The following is a 13,911-nucleotide window of genomic DNA, read 5'->3' as shown; positions in this document are numbered from 1 at the left end:
GCCACAAGGGCGAGGGAAAGAAAGCTGTAGTAACGAATTGCAATATCACGCGGAGAACGACAAGCAGCTCGCAACTTTCAGCGCACACCTCAAGCAGAATGCATGCACGAAGTGAGCATACACAGGACGAGCACGGACAAACAACTATCGCGATTCTTACTTCGTGTGTGAGCAGCGCGCTCCTTTTGCAAACGCGGCCGTGGCAGCGAGGGAATTGACGACTATAACCTCAAAGGAAACTTGCGGTAGAAGCACAAGAGGTACAAATCACTCTAATCTCGAGATGAGCGCGTGCTCCAGTGAGCCACCACGCTAGAAAACATCTGCACGCACTTTGACCACGCCATGTGGAGGCGCCCGCGCACGGCAACGCGTGGAGGAGAGGCGGGGGGGGGGGCAGCTACTGTTTACTAAAACGCGCTGAAGCGTCCCAGCTTTGAGGACCGCCAGTGGTACAGGGGTTAACCTGTTGGATAAGGTTCGTTCTGTGGTGTATTGGCAATAAAGAAAAAAAAGTTCTGTTCTGTATTGGTTAGCGTTGCGCGCTGAAGAGCGCGAGGTCACTGGTTCGACGCCCCGCTGCCGAACTTTTCCTTCTCGTTTTTTTTTTCTTTGCGATCTGTTAGTAAATATTTTATAACGTCATATCTGGGGCGGAATTACGTCGCAGAGCCGTAATGGACCACGGCATGAAATCCTTTCGTGTTAAAAAATAAAGAAAGAAAGAAAGAAAGAAAGAAAGAAAGAAAGAAAGAAAGAAAGAAAGAAAGAAGAAAAGAAGATATCGACAGCAAAGGAAATGAAAGCGGATTTATTATACGCAAGAATTTTCTAATTCGATGACGTCGTATATACGCATGGACCGATGCAGTGACTTTGGTGGCAAATTAAAATTGCGGATTTTAGTTCTGCCGTCATTTTTTTTCCGCTAATAAACATGAACTGTTCTTTGTTTAAAATGCCAAGTAAAGCAAGCAGATTTTTTTTTTATTTCAAGCAGCGGTAGTCTTAACTTATCTGATATTTCTCTTTAACTTACGCTTAAGCCTCTAAACGCGAATACGAATGTTGCATGTTGCAGACGCGCACACGTGACCACGAGGGCATCTGGCACCACCACGGGCACTCAAATTAGAACAGAAATGAGTGTCACAGATTCTATAGCTACCATTGTGGTACAGTGAATTGTATCTGGCAACGCTGCGTGCGTGCATGTGTGCGTGTGTGTGTGTGTTTAAACAGAGATAAGAGGGGGGGAGGGTGCATGTGTATAAAAAAAATCTCCGATTGTGAGCGCCTCGTTTGCAGACGTCCTCTACGGTTTAACTAATTTCACTTTTCCTCACTTCCTCTGCGATTAAATTAATTTCGTTCTTCCCTGTTCGTGTCCTCCGAAAATAATAGATTAACACATTCTTTTAACAAACTTACACTCGTGGGCGTGCAGGCTTTTTTTTCCCTTTGTTTCACCTTCGTCGACCGACATTTCATTGCGCGAGAGCTCCCTTAGGCAGCTAATTAGCGCAGCGGATTCTCTTATTTGTTCTTACTATTCGTCCTAAGACTCGTAGCCGAAGGCAAATCATCCCTCTCTTCTATCCCATTCGCCGTCTACTTGTCCGGCAATCTTAATTAATGGTTTTTTTACCCGCTTTAATGAACGAGGAGCCGACACATTCCGCTTTCGGGCGTCGCCTATAGTGAATAGATAAAGTGCGAAAAGGGAGCCGAGCAAATACTCGACACAGATAAGAGAGTAAACCTTGAGATTACTCTCGGGAACCTAGGAGTGCTTTCTGGAGATTGTCATAACAAGCCCAATGCTGTATTGGGGGAAGGGGGGAGGTGCCGCTAAGTGTGCACCCTCGCTTCTCCTGAAGAGATAAGGAAGGACTTTAGTAGTGACGGCGAGCGTAAGTTGAAGCCGCCGCGTAGGTCGGTCTGTTGACACGACGGCGCCGGACCTCGCTCGGCTCGCATTAAGTGCAGGCGGTGTTCGCTTTAATTAAATGAGCCCCGCGAACATAGATAGATGCGGGCACTCGTGTGAAGTCTTTGTCTTTCGCGTCTGGTGCGGAGTGGTGTCCACGGTCCCTGTTCTCCGGAGAAATAAACTCGGTGTAGTTGCGCGAATTCGTACTGATATGATCACGAAGTCATACTCCTGTGAATCGTCGCTTGAACCGAGGCAGTCATATTGTATGGTCGGTCTAAAAACAGATCATAATCCATGTTCACTTGGAGCAGACGAAAGCTCATTTCAATTATAAACCATAATGGCCAACGTGTACCCAGTGCTTGTACTATACGAGCGAATACGTGCGGCTTCATACACTCTCTACACAATTAATTCTCTATTGCGTATTTCGTCCGAAGTATACTCTTGCCCCGCCTCGGTGGTCTAGTGGCTAAGGTACTCGGCTGCTTACCCGCAGGTCGCGGGATCGAATCCCGGCTGCGGCGGCTGCATTTCCGATGCAGGCGGAAATGTTGTAGGCCCGTGTGCTCAGATTTGGGTGCACGTTAAAAAACCCCAGGTGGTCAAAAACTTCCGGAGCCCTCCACTACGACGTCTCTGATAATCATATAGTGGTTTTGGGACGTTAAACCCCACATATCAATCAATCAATCAATCAATCAATCAATCGAAGTATACTCTTATACGATATACTTCGTTCGTCCTTGTTTATTACACGGTAGATTCATTTTTCAGCATTTTAATTCACATTTTTTTTATTTTATACTGACCCGAGACATGCTTCTGGAACTCAGGCTCTCAACAGAATACGTCGCTGTAAAAAGTTTGCGAGCACACCTTGAAGCCCTGATAGCTGCCGGCCACATAGTCGACTTCAATCTGCCGAGAAGCCGTCAGACCATGTGGTGATAGGTCCAAGCTCTGCCCAATGTATCTCCATATAGCGAAGAGAAAAATTTTTCCCCTCAATCATCAAAGTGCTTGCGGCAGCAAAAAAAAAAAAAAAAAAGTAGCTGCGGGCCGTTGCAGAACAGTAAAACATGCACAAAATGTAAAATAAAAACAAATGAAAGGGTGGTTTCGGTCGAACGCGCAGCGGCCTCACGAAATTGCTTACGAAACTGTCTGCGCTTTTTCACTAGCCGAAATGGTGCATCCGCCAGTAGTTTTTTTTTTTTTTCAATTCGCTGGTGTACCATAGTGCGCGTTCTTCTTTTTTTGTTGTTTCTTTATTACAACCGTGTTCGTGTGGTTGTGCTGCCGCAGTGCTGAACCGCAGCAATCTTGCAACGTTGCCCAAGGATAGATAGGCATGCCATTTCTTCTTCGTTTTTATCGTCTCTTACTTCTTCCGTTGTTAGACTCTCTTTTGTCGTTACAGTATATACCCAAATTTCGCTTTGCATTCAACTTCGTGTCTCGATAAAAGCCGCGCGCGAGCTTTCGTATAGGGAACTTCCGACTGTTGCTCTGAGAAGCGTGTTTATGTGTATACGTTTTGTTCGAAGCACGGGCGAGAAATGTAGGAGAATGAGTTCCCGCTGTCGGGCTATACCTTTCGTTTTCAAATGCGACGTCAGACTTTGCGAGCGTTTCAGTGTTGGACTGCACGCAAACTGGCGTTTTGGATGATAGGGGACCTGACAAATACGTTGGGATCTTTGTAGGGGGCGCGTTTGCAGAATTGATCACGTTCTCGTTCCGGAATTTATTTCACGCACTCTTAAAATAATCGCGCCCGACATGTGCTTATATGTGAAGCTTGTTTAAAGAATACAGACACTTCTTTAAATTAGTAGATTGGCCATTGACAGTGTGCATGATTGGCGGGTTCCATCATCTTACAAACAGTCTTAGCATCTCAAGCCAAGATGCAACGCCATTTCACAACACTGCAGAATGGACAAAGTGTAACAGGCTCTAGAAGACAAATGAAGGCACGGATTAAATAAATTTGTATATGTGTAGTCACGCATACATAGTGCATGGGAAATCGCTTAAGTATTACCAACCGAAAATGTGACATTAATAATTCAACTGCGTTTAATTGGTAATCACTGGAATCATTTTGTTATATTATGCGCGTTATATCTTCGTTATATAACTTCCTTATATTATGTTCTATTTTCTTAAGGTGATATGTGCGATTCTGTGCATATGCTACACGCTCTATGTGAGACTATACAAATGCACTGTTGGTGTTTCTGGGGGCTACGTACCTTAACGAAACGTCACGAATAACTGTTTTGCGTACATGTGCATGCGTGGATACAGGTTATTTGTGTACATATTTTCTCATCGTATATGCAACAGTCGACACCAGCACCGAAGTAGCAAGTCGGACGACGAACGAGGCTAACATCTACCGGGTATAATCGATAAAGAATTGCTATCTCTCTCTCTTCATGAAATGCAGCTTTTTGTTTTCGTTGATACTCTTCGTCATTCGTCGATTGTCACTGATGATAGTCGTGGATGATGCGCAGGTGTACAACTTCTGCCCGTCGGTGAGCGCCATCACGGGCATCTCTCCGCAGCGCTACATTTGGCGCATGGGCGTCGCGCTGCACACGGGGCCCCGGATTCTGCTCGCGTCGCTCTACCCGCGGTACTTCGCTCGCCGCGCCGCTCTGGTGGCGGCTCCCAAGAGGGCGCTCTTCTCGCGGCTGACGCGCGCCAACTACGCGCTGCACCTGGCCGAGGCCCTGTCCCTGGTCGGCGTCACGTACGTCTCCAACCGCGAGAACTACCCGGTGCACGAGAAGATCTTCATCGTCTTCATGATCTCGTCGCTGCTTTACATGGTCGGCACGTGTCTGGCGGTGCACATGTGCGCCCACAAGGACGACACCGAGATGGTAATTCTCCGGGCGATGATAAACGGTGCCCGACCGTGTTTGGTATCGTCGTCTCGACCGTCACTTGCTGACGGTCGAGACGACGCTCGAGCTTCCTAACGAAACTGTATACGTGAAGGTGCGCTACCTCGGCCACCATGGGAATCCATGTGGTTGAAAAAGAATTGCTGTAATTCAAGTGCCTTAAGTGGTGAAGCCGTACCAACTCTTCTATACTGCGCCGAAACGCTATAGCAGCCACACGCTGTGCGTGCCGGCTGATGTGGTGACGGTGCTACCGTTCACTATAAGCAAACACAGAGTGGGCTATTCGGAGGCTGAATTCACAGAAGCCTCTCATGTTGTAATTGTTCATTAGGGGAAAGCTTTAGCCAATCGGGATGTTGGACCTACGATTGATGGAGGTCGCCTACCAGTGAAAATGGACTGTTACGAACACAATCTGTCCCAGGGCCCTAATTCACCAAGCTGTATGGTCGTAAGAGTATCTTTCCATGAATAGACGACATTCGCTAACGTTTCGCCAATATGTCTAGCATTCAGATTTGCTTTAGTTTTCTCTGGCGTACAATTATGGCGTAAGACTTCTTTTTTTTTTGTGAGTATGAGGCCAAAGCTCGTAAACTATCCGTAAACCTAAATTCAGAATAAACAAAATATGTAGTATTCATTTGCGCGCATTCAAGTCACATTTACGTTCAGTGAACTTCCGTCGTCAGTGCAAAAAGAGTGGATCACTTTTCACCTTCTCTAGGAAGTGTTCGATAAGCTTGCTGACCATGAGATTTCATGCTACCACTACAAGCACAAAATAAATGGAACATTATTTAATGAACATGATTTAGTGAACATTGTTTAATGAACACGTATTTAATATAATTGCTTGAATCTACAGGATTCATTGCCGTCCTGGTTAATTGAGAATGCCGTTAGGACAGCACGACAAATGTAAAACTACATGGCGTGTCCATCATCAAAGTAACGATTCCTATAGCGACTGTGGCAATTGTGATTCTCGCTTCTCGTCGTGGCTGTCGCAGGAGCGCAAGTCACGTCGCCTCAAAGTGTCACTGTTGGTGCTGACCCTAGCGGCCAGTGCGGGCATGCTCTTCTTCTTCTACAAGCACCGAATCCACTGCGTCGAACTGGGTGAGTCTGACCATGGAGCTTCCTAATGAAACTGTATACGTGAAGGTGCGCTACATCGGCCACCATGGGAATCCATGAGGTTGAAAAAGAATTGCTGTTATTCATGTGTCTCAGGAGTGAAGCCGTGCCAACCCTTCTATACTGCCCCTCCTAAGAGGGCAGCCGCGGCCGGCATCTTGGGAGAGGTGGGATAAAACGTGAAGAATTCAGCGAAGAAAAGAAGCGTTTTCCTCCCAAGCCCCTGCAAGCTTAATATAGCAACATTTTTTCCCGTACAGGTACTGCTCAATGTGTATCTGTTTACAAGTCCCGGCAAGTTGTATAGGACATATTAGTTTAAAACCAACCTAGCGTTTGCGTTACCAGAGCGAACCAGCGTTATTTCCAAGCGGTAACAATGCGAAAAAAGCATGTTTTCAATATGAAATCGGGTTAAGCGCTGACAGCTTTCCTTTCGTACAGGCGTTGTGGAAGCTTCCACACGGGCGTTTTTTTTTGTTAATTTCGATGATGAGAACTAACGTTTATGCATGTGGTTTCAGATGACTCTTGTGACATTAATGGGAAGCGTTCAATATTACCACCAACTCCGTCTTCACAAACACTTTCTGGGTTACCATGAAAAAGCTTTTGGGACTATTGGAAAAGAAAATATCTAGTGCTTCGGTGCAATACGTACAAGCTATAGCTAAACTTATATAATCAAGTTGAAATGTTAATTAAGGCAACTGGGTTCTGAAGCAGTGCTTGCTAAGATCAGACAGGCGAGAGCCGTTCGCGCAAGAACAAAATGGCATTTATTGGCTCTGAACTTAGTAACGAGACAAACTGCAAAAAAATGGAGATTAAGTCCATACAATGGCTAAATTAAGCACGCTTGGCCGTAGCAGTGACCACTCTCGTGAACTACATCCGAAGCGCTCATTTTCTATGGCCTCCTTTCTGTGTAGTTTTAGATGCGAAGCAGCTTTTTGACTCACGTATGTAACGCCGTACGTTCGTGCGTCCGTACGAACGCGCCGCAACGCGGTCTCCTCGCCGCAGGTGTTCGAGCGGTGTCAAGTAGGTTGTGTAGCAGCTGCGCGTTGACGTCACGCTCCCCTCGCACGCTTCCCTCGCAGGTGCACGCTGACGTCACTCTCTTCCTCACCCGGAGCACGCTCGCAACACACTTCTCTGTCGTTTCACTCTCTCCACCACGCGCAATGCCCGGCCGCACGTCGAGTTTCTGGAAACACTCTTTCGGCTCGTTTATCGGCGATGAAACTTACACGAAACCCAACCCGCCTCCCGTGTCGTTGCGTTTGAAACAAATGTTTACTCAAGTGAACGCTTCACCGAGTTTCGCTTCAAACCGTTCTTCCAGCACCCGCGTCAATGCATTTTTCAACCGGATCAACGCCGTGCGCACCGCTGCTGCTTCGCATCCCATCAGGGTTCCCTACTGGGAGATGGTCCATTTTTACGTTGTGATTTTTGCATGAACACTGCTGTTATTTAGATCTACGTATAAAGCTTCATGTGGCGAAAAGAGGCTACAGTGCATAGCCGAACTTGCTAAAGAACTTGACCTAAAAACGACAAACGGGAAATCGAACCCAAAAAAAAAAGAAAAGCAAACGCCTCCTCGCGTGACACGTTGCCGCCCCCCGTCTGTATCGTTACGCGGTACATCAACAACCGAGTAGAGCTAGGAACCTGTCTGTTTCGTGTTCCGGTTTTTTTTATCTCTCCACCGATATGTCACGAAGCTGTGCCACATGTTAGTAAGCTAAGACTAATTATAGCAACCAAGTAGCCCACTACACTGGCTACCCATCCGCTACAGATTCGTCCGGAACGCCGCGAGCTCGTCGAGTCTACGTCACGGAACGCCGCAACCAATCAAAATCTCGCCTGAAGAGCCGTGGCGATCGTTCAGGATGACGCCCCTCACCCCATCGACCGGGGAACGAAATGGATTATATATGGACCTCCCAAGCGACGCCGGTTAAGTCATTAGCATTAAAGGTTATTCGGCGAGCCGAGGGACGAGCGTTTGCAAGCGAGTCGGCCGGCGATATAGCGCTTCAGCATGTGACGGCGGAGGCGTTTACAAATGAGGCCCGCTTACGCACCGCTGGCGTCACAAAAGGCCAGGTGACGGCGTTGCGGAACTTCTTTCCGGCGTCGCGTGGTCCTACATGCTCGGCCCGAAAAAAGCGTAGCTCGTCGCCCACGCAACTGCATTTCCACCTATGTGTGGCCGGTGCTCGGTCCGCAATTGTTCGTGGGTGAAGTTAGCGTCCCGCGGTGGTGCAGTGCCGTAGTTACTCGTGTAGGACCTGCTGGATCCTCTTTTTGATATCGGAGATACACAGGAGAAAATGAGTCGAATATGAATCACTTTGGAGTTGTCGCTGCCGAAAATGAAAATATAACATGATAAAGGGAGTACGACAAGTTGAGTCATGAAGAAAAATAGTTTCCCGCCTGTAACTGCTGTTCGTACAACCAGAGCAGAAATTACAAAAAAAATAATTAAACAAAAAGACAGATTAAAGAACAGGTTAAAATAAATATTTCCTAAACCAAAAGTTAAAAAAAATTAAAAGAGTACTCTGTAACCGTACGTACGTGCATGCCTCTCGAATTCGTTGCCTTAGTATATCGTCACATGAAAGCACTGGTAGAGATAAATACGCCCTCAATTCGCGTTATGTAATATCCTAATGGACGCTTGGTTATTTGTATTTCTTTCATTCTATCTTCGTGCTATACCGTCGACTGAATGGGAAGTTTAACTTTTCTTGAACCACTTCCGAAATCCCGCGGGTACTCGAAAAAGCTTTCCGATGGGCCTTCAGTGGCTGCGTGATGTGTCTATACATTGTACACCGTTCACGTGGTGTCAGTAAAAGTGATATTCACACCTGACAATGCTGACATTGTATCTGTACTGAAGCGTTGAAAGGAGGCAAGCGGGGAAGGAGGGTGATGCGGGTTTTACACCGGTATGTACGGTACACGGCAAAAGCGTCTATACGCTATCGTGTGCTCTTACCGCTACCGCAATAATAGTAACAGCCTTCCGCCTCCTTCCTAAGCCCCTTCGTTCAGGGCTCGTCGTGGTGGCAGGGGGGGGGGGGGGAGGGGGGGGGCAGGATTGGGCGACACGTCTATAGTCTCGTACCCATTGTGCGTCTCTCTCTGTCCCTAATCCGATTTCCCCGCTTTTCTCTCTTTTTCTTCGCAGCATTCAGCTGGTTCTCCATCTGCGAGTACGTGATCTGCCTGTGTAACATGGCGTTCCACCTGACACTCGTGTACGACATCCCCAACGAGGAGCTGCTCGTCGGTCTGCCCGTGACGAAGGCCGTCTGCTCTTCCTCCCCATCCTCTTCCCGGAAGGACCAATGAGACACGACATGCCACTAGTGCCAATGGATGCGCGCTCTCTTCCACGCACACACCACATCTCTCTATCTCTTTAATCTGTCGCTCGAGGCTCGCTGTACGACTCTCTAGCGCCAATGTACCTGCGCCCGCTCCCTCGCGTAGCCAGCCGCTCGACGTGGAGCAGCGAACTACGTGGGACGCCTTTTCTCGGTGCATTTTGAGCATCCGCTTCACCACGTCTGACGTGGTCGTGGCGTTCGGGCCGCAATACGCGCGTACCTTCGCGCGGAAAGACGAAGAGTTGGGCTTGCAGACAGTGGAGCCGCGAGAAAGAGAAAGCTGAGGACACAATAAAACGCCGACTATCAGCCGACAGCTCTCACTTTCTATGCACACATCTGCGCGTGCGCGGGACTGGCTTGGCTGCCGGTCAACCTGGGACAAGTGCGTGTCTATACGTGATATTTTGGTGACACTTCGCGGGACGTTCCGTCTCCTGCAAAAGCGTGCGCAGGGTTTCCCATTGGGGGGGGGGGGGGGGGGCAAGGTGCATCGATCACCTGTTCGTGCAGTCCAAAAGACAACATTCTTTACAAATCGTGAAGAAATACAAAGCGATGACGTACATCTCGCAATGACTTGCCATTGGTTCTTAACTATCTGGGAGTAAATTATGAAATGAACAGTCGCTGGAATGCAACATCGGAGCCCTTCGGCAGCCAGTATATTCAAAAACTCGAATAGCCATACCCTTGCTATTTTACAGAGCAAACGTATGGGGCAGACTTTACCCCCCCCCCCCCCCCCCATTTTTTTCTTGCACATGCCTATGATCTCCTGCACCGTTGTATCTGCGTTTCAACCAATAGAAACGCATAAACGACAATGTCCCTGCCGTAAACATAAACGCGACGCGGCGGCGCTCCGTTAGTAAACGCGTTTCGGGTGGTCGGCGCCTTCCGAGATCTCGTGGCGAGCCAGTTTTGCCGCCGCCTCATCACACGTGTCGCATCGTTGCTGGTAAGTTAATATATATATACGAGCGGGAGGCCGTCGTGTGACATTCAGAGTCACTGTCCAAACTAGTCACAACATCTTCAATAGGTCACCCGTGGAGACGACGATGATACGACAGAAGGGAGGAAGGTTGGACGTGAGGGCGATTGGTCGTATTTCAGAAACCATGGCACAATAGACGAACACGAGGCAGAACGAGGACGCAGCCAGCGCTTACACATCCCGAGAATTCATGAACACGCATCTGAAACTACAAGAGGAAGCAACTGGCAGAAAAAAAAAAGAAGGTAAAATGGACACGTGTCGTTTACGCCAATGATCATACTTCTTTAGATTGTTTGGCGTAGAGGCGCGTATTTGATTACATTTCTTTTCTGTCGGCCCCGCCACGGTGGCCTAGTGGTTTCGGTGCTAAAATGGCGACCCAAAAGTCGCTGTATCGAACACCGGCCTCATTTAGATGAAACCACATTTAGATGGAGGCAAAAGGTTTGAGGCTAGGTGCGCGTACTTAATGCCAGATGACCAAAAATTACTGGAACGCCTCAGTATGGCGTCCCTCACAATCGTATCGCGGTTTTGAGACCCCGACAATTATTACTGCTATCAGTTGCTTACTCTCGCTGTTTTAGAGACGTCTTTATATGTGCTCAGGATCTGCAATAAAAGGAACAAATTGTATGTAAGCGCTTGTCGTTCCGTCTTCGTCTTGTCTCTCGTTCGTATATGACACGATGGTCTCTGAAGCACGGACCCCAAGCGTCGCACGAGTGCCAGGGGCGTTTAGCGATTCGATAACGCGTCATGCGCGCGTGAACGTCATCGTAGACAAAAACTCAACTTCCAGGGAAGGGTGCGCGCCTCCTCGTGCGTCTCTTCCCGGCACTCGGTAGCGTGGCTCTCTTCCACCTTTGCCGCCATGTTTGTTTGTTTATTTGTTTGTTTGTTTTTCTTTAGGGGTGCGGGTAGGTGTTAAGGAACGGGGGGGGGGCGAGTTTTCTGCTCAAAGAGACACTCCTCTGACAATAAAGACGGCTTTTGTCCAACACTGTTTGCTTGTGTTCTCTTCAGCTGCTGTTTAAAGGGGGCCATGACATGGTCACCCAACAATTTGCGGTTTTTGGTCGAAAATAGAAGTGGGAGGTCGATTCTACCTACAAGTACATGAAAAATGTACTGCACAAGAATATTTCGACACAAAATAAGCCTTAGAAGTCGCCGCCTACGAATTCCGCCCACCACCGTCGACCGCCATTTCTCCATGGCTTATCATACGCGGCATGGAGCAGAGCCTTCGTCTTTAACCCGTTTGAGCCACTGCAAATCGTTCAATTTCTATACCAAGCTGAAGAAAGGTGAAACGGCTCCATTGCACGCGCAGCTGACCGCGCAACAAGATTCTTCAGCGTAATGCAGACACGCTCGCACAGTAAGACTCTTGTTGCGTCACGGCGCGCCAGTACGCCAGTGTTGCCAGACTTTCAGGCAGCACTTGCTTGATTGATTTGATTGATATGTGGGGTTTAACGTCCCAAAACCACCATATGATCATGAGAGACGCCGTAGTGGAGGGCTCCGGAAATTTCCACCACCTGGGGTTCTTTAACGTGCACCCAAATCTGAGCACACAGGCCTACAACATTTCCGCCTCCATCGGAAATGCAGCCGCCGCAGCCGGGATGCGAACCCGCGACCTGCGGATCAGTAGCCGAGTACCTTAGCCACTAGACCACCGCGGCGGGGCAGGCAGCACTTGCGTTCGTAAATATATTCAATTACAAACTAAGTGTTCGACCAAATGCGCTCAAGTTTCTTCATCTTGTTTGTGAATGCGCAATAATTTACCCACATCACACAGTGCTATAAGTAGTTGAATAGTGAACGCCGAACACACGCGCTATAAAAGACCTACGTTTCAGCTAACACACGGGAGCTTCTTTCATACTAATGCTGGTGCCGTAGCAGGAGTTATGACGTGATTTAATAGCATTTGTTTTTTTTTAGGAAATATAGTTTTACGAGCCTACAGACATTTATTTCCTTTAGGAGAGGAGTTCGTTGCTGCGGCTTTTAAAGTGCGATCGAGTAGGCGTCAGACATCTTACGAGAATCCAAAGAAAATGCCTAATCCCTTTGAGCCATTGAGTGAAGGCTTGCGTACGCGACTTGTTCGGTAATCTGTCAAGTGGTAGCGTAGCGATAAATTGATTGGTTGATTGATTCATTGATTTATTGATTGATATGTGGGGTTTAAAGTCCCAAAACCACTATATGATTATGAGAGACGCCGTATAGTGGAGGACTCGGGAAATTTCGACCTCCTGGGGTTTTTTAACGTGCGCCCAAATCTGAGGTAATAAATTGAGCTCCGAGTGAACTGAAGCCCCTGCTCGTTTGACCTAACCCGTTCTGTCAACGATGGTGATCAAGCGTCTGCCAGCCGTCGATAACATCATCCCTATGAAAGACTCAACACAACCGACAGTGCAACCATCGGTATTCAATTGCTCCACAATGTGGATCACTCGTTAGAAAAACCACGAAGAATAGGTATACCTGCTACTTTGACCCGAAATGGAGTCTACAGGGATCATGTAACAAGATCGCGTAGCTTCGACACAATCAACCAAGCTGTGCCATGCATGAATCGTGACCGAAAAGGTGATGGCGATGCCAATGGTGTTATTATGGCAACGCCCATAAAGCAAATGATGGGCTACGCCTTGACGGACGCATAATGATTCTGTTACAATGCCACTTTCTGATATTGCTAAGCCCATCGGATTGAAAGAGGCTCTACTGAGCGGTTCTCTCTCAGTTGAGGTTCACTCACAGGAACGTGCAAGAAGTTTAGTGCTGATCTTAAAACGAGCGTTGTAACTCCCAATTATGTGTATGGGTGGAAGAAGACTGTTTTCAGTAAGCATATTAAAACGAAATACCAAAGACTAGAATGTTAAAAAAAAGAGATCCAAATAGGTTTATAATGCGAAAAGTTTAGCGCTGATCTTACAATGAGCGTTGCAATTGCCAATTATGTGTATGGGTGGAAAAATACAGTTTTTAGTGTGCATATTAAAATAGAATACCAAAGACTGGAATGTTAAAAACAGAGATCCAAGTAGATTTATGACTTGAACACTTACTGATAAGAAGTAACACTTCTTAAATTTTGAACACTTGACGTATTATGACCAGAGCCGAGACACGTCGAAATAATCGCCAAAGATGAAAAATAACTAATGGCAGTAGCGGCTATATCCACATCGCTTACTGGTAATGCAATTATTTCAAATAGCATTGGTTTCAGCCCACTTAATTGTACACTGGTCTATTCTGAGGCTACCCAAGGATGGTCCTATGACAGTTCTGCAATCACACTTACAAACAGAACATTATAAGACATGCCGTAGCAGGAGGCTTTAGTAAAATTCTGGCCACATATGGTTCCTCGACATGCACATGAATCGGAATTTACACACACTCACACCAACATAAAAAAAAATTCAGCACTTTTTTATACCGCCTACA

At 47.3% G+C, this 13,911-nt stretch overlaps 1 protein-coding gene across 1 annotated transcript in view; it reads left to right on the top strand.

The window, feature by feature from the left end:
- Window positions 1-9,738, top strand: part of LOC119170087 (post-GPI attachment to proteins factor 2-like) — a 34,102-nt gene extending 24,364 nt beyond the window's left edge. The window contains exons 2-4 of the mRNA XM_037421125.2: window positions 4,465-4,836; window positions 5,877-5,985; window positions 9,221-9,738. Coding sequence (XP_037277022.2) covers window positions 4,465-4,836; window positions 5,877-5,985; window positions 9,221-9,384 — 645 coding nt within the window. The 3' untranslated portion in view covers window positions 9,385-9,738. The remainder of the gene's footprint in view (window positions 1-4,464; window positions 4,837-5,876; window positions 5,986-9,220) is intronic.
- The last annotated feature ends 4,173 nt before the right edge of the window (window positions 9,739-13,911 follow it).

Source organism: Rhipicephalus microplus, chromosome 2 (genome assembly GCF_043290135.1).
Source record: "Rhipicephalus microplus isolate Deutch F79 chromosome 2, USDA_Rmic, whole genome shotgun sequence".
NCBI lineage: Eukaryota > Metazoa > Arthropoda > Arachnida > Ixodida > Ixodidae > Rhipicephalus > Rhipicephalus microplus.
This window is presented reverse-complemented; position numbering and strand designations above follow the sequence as displayed.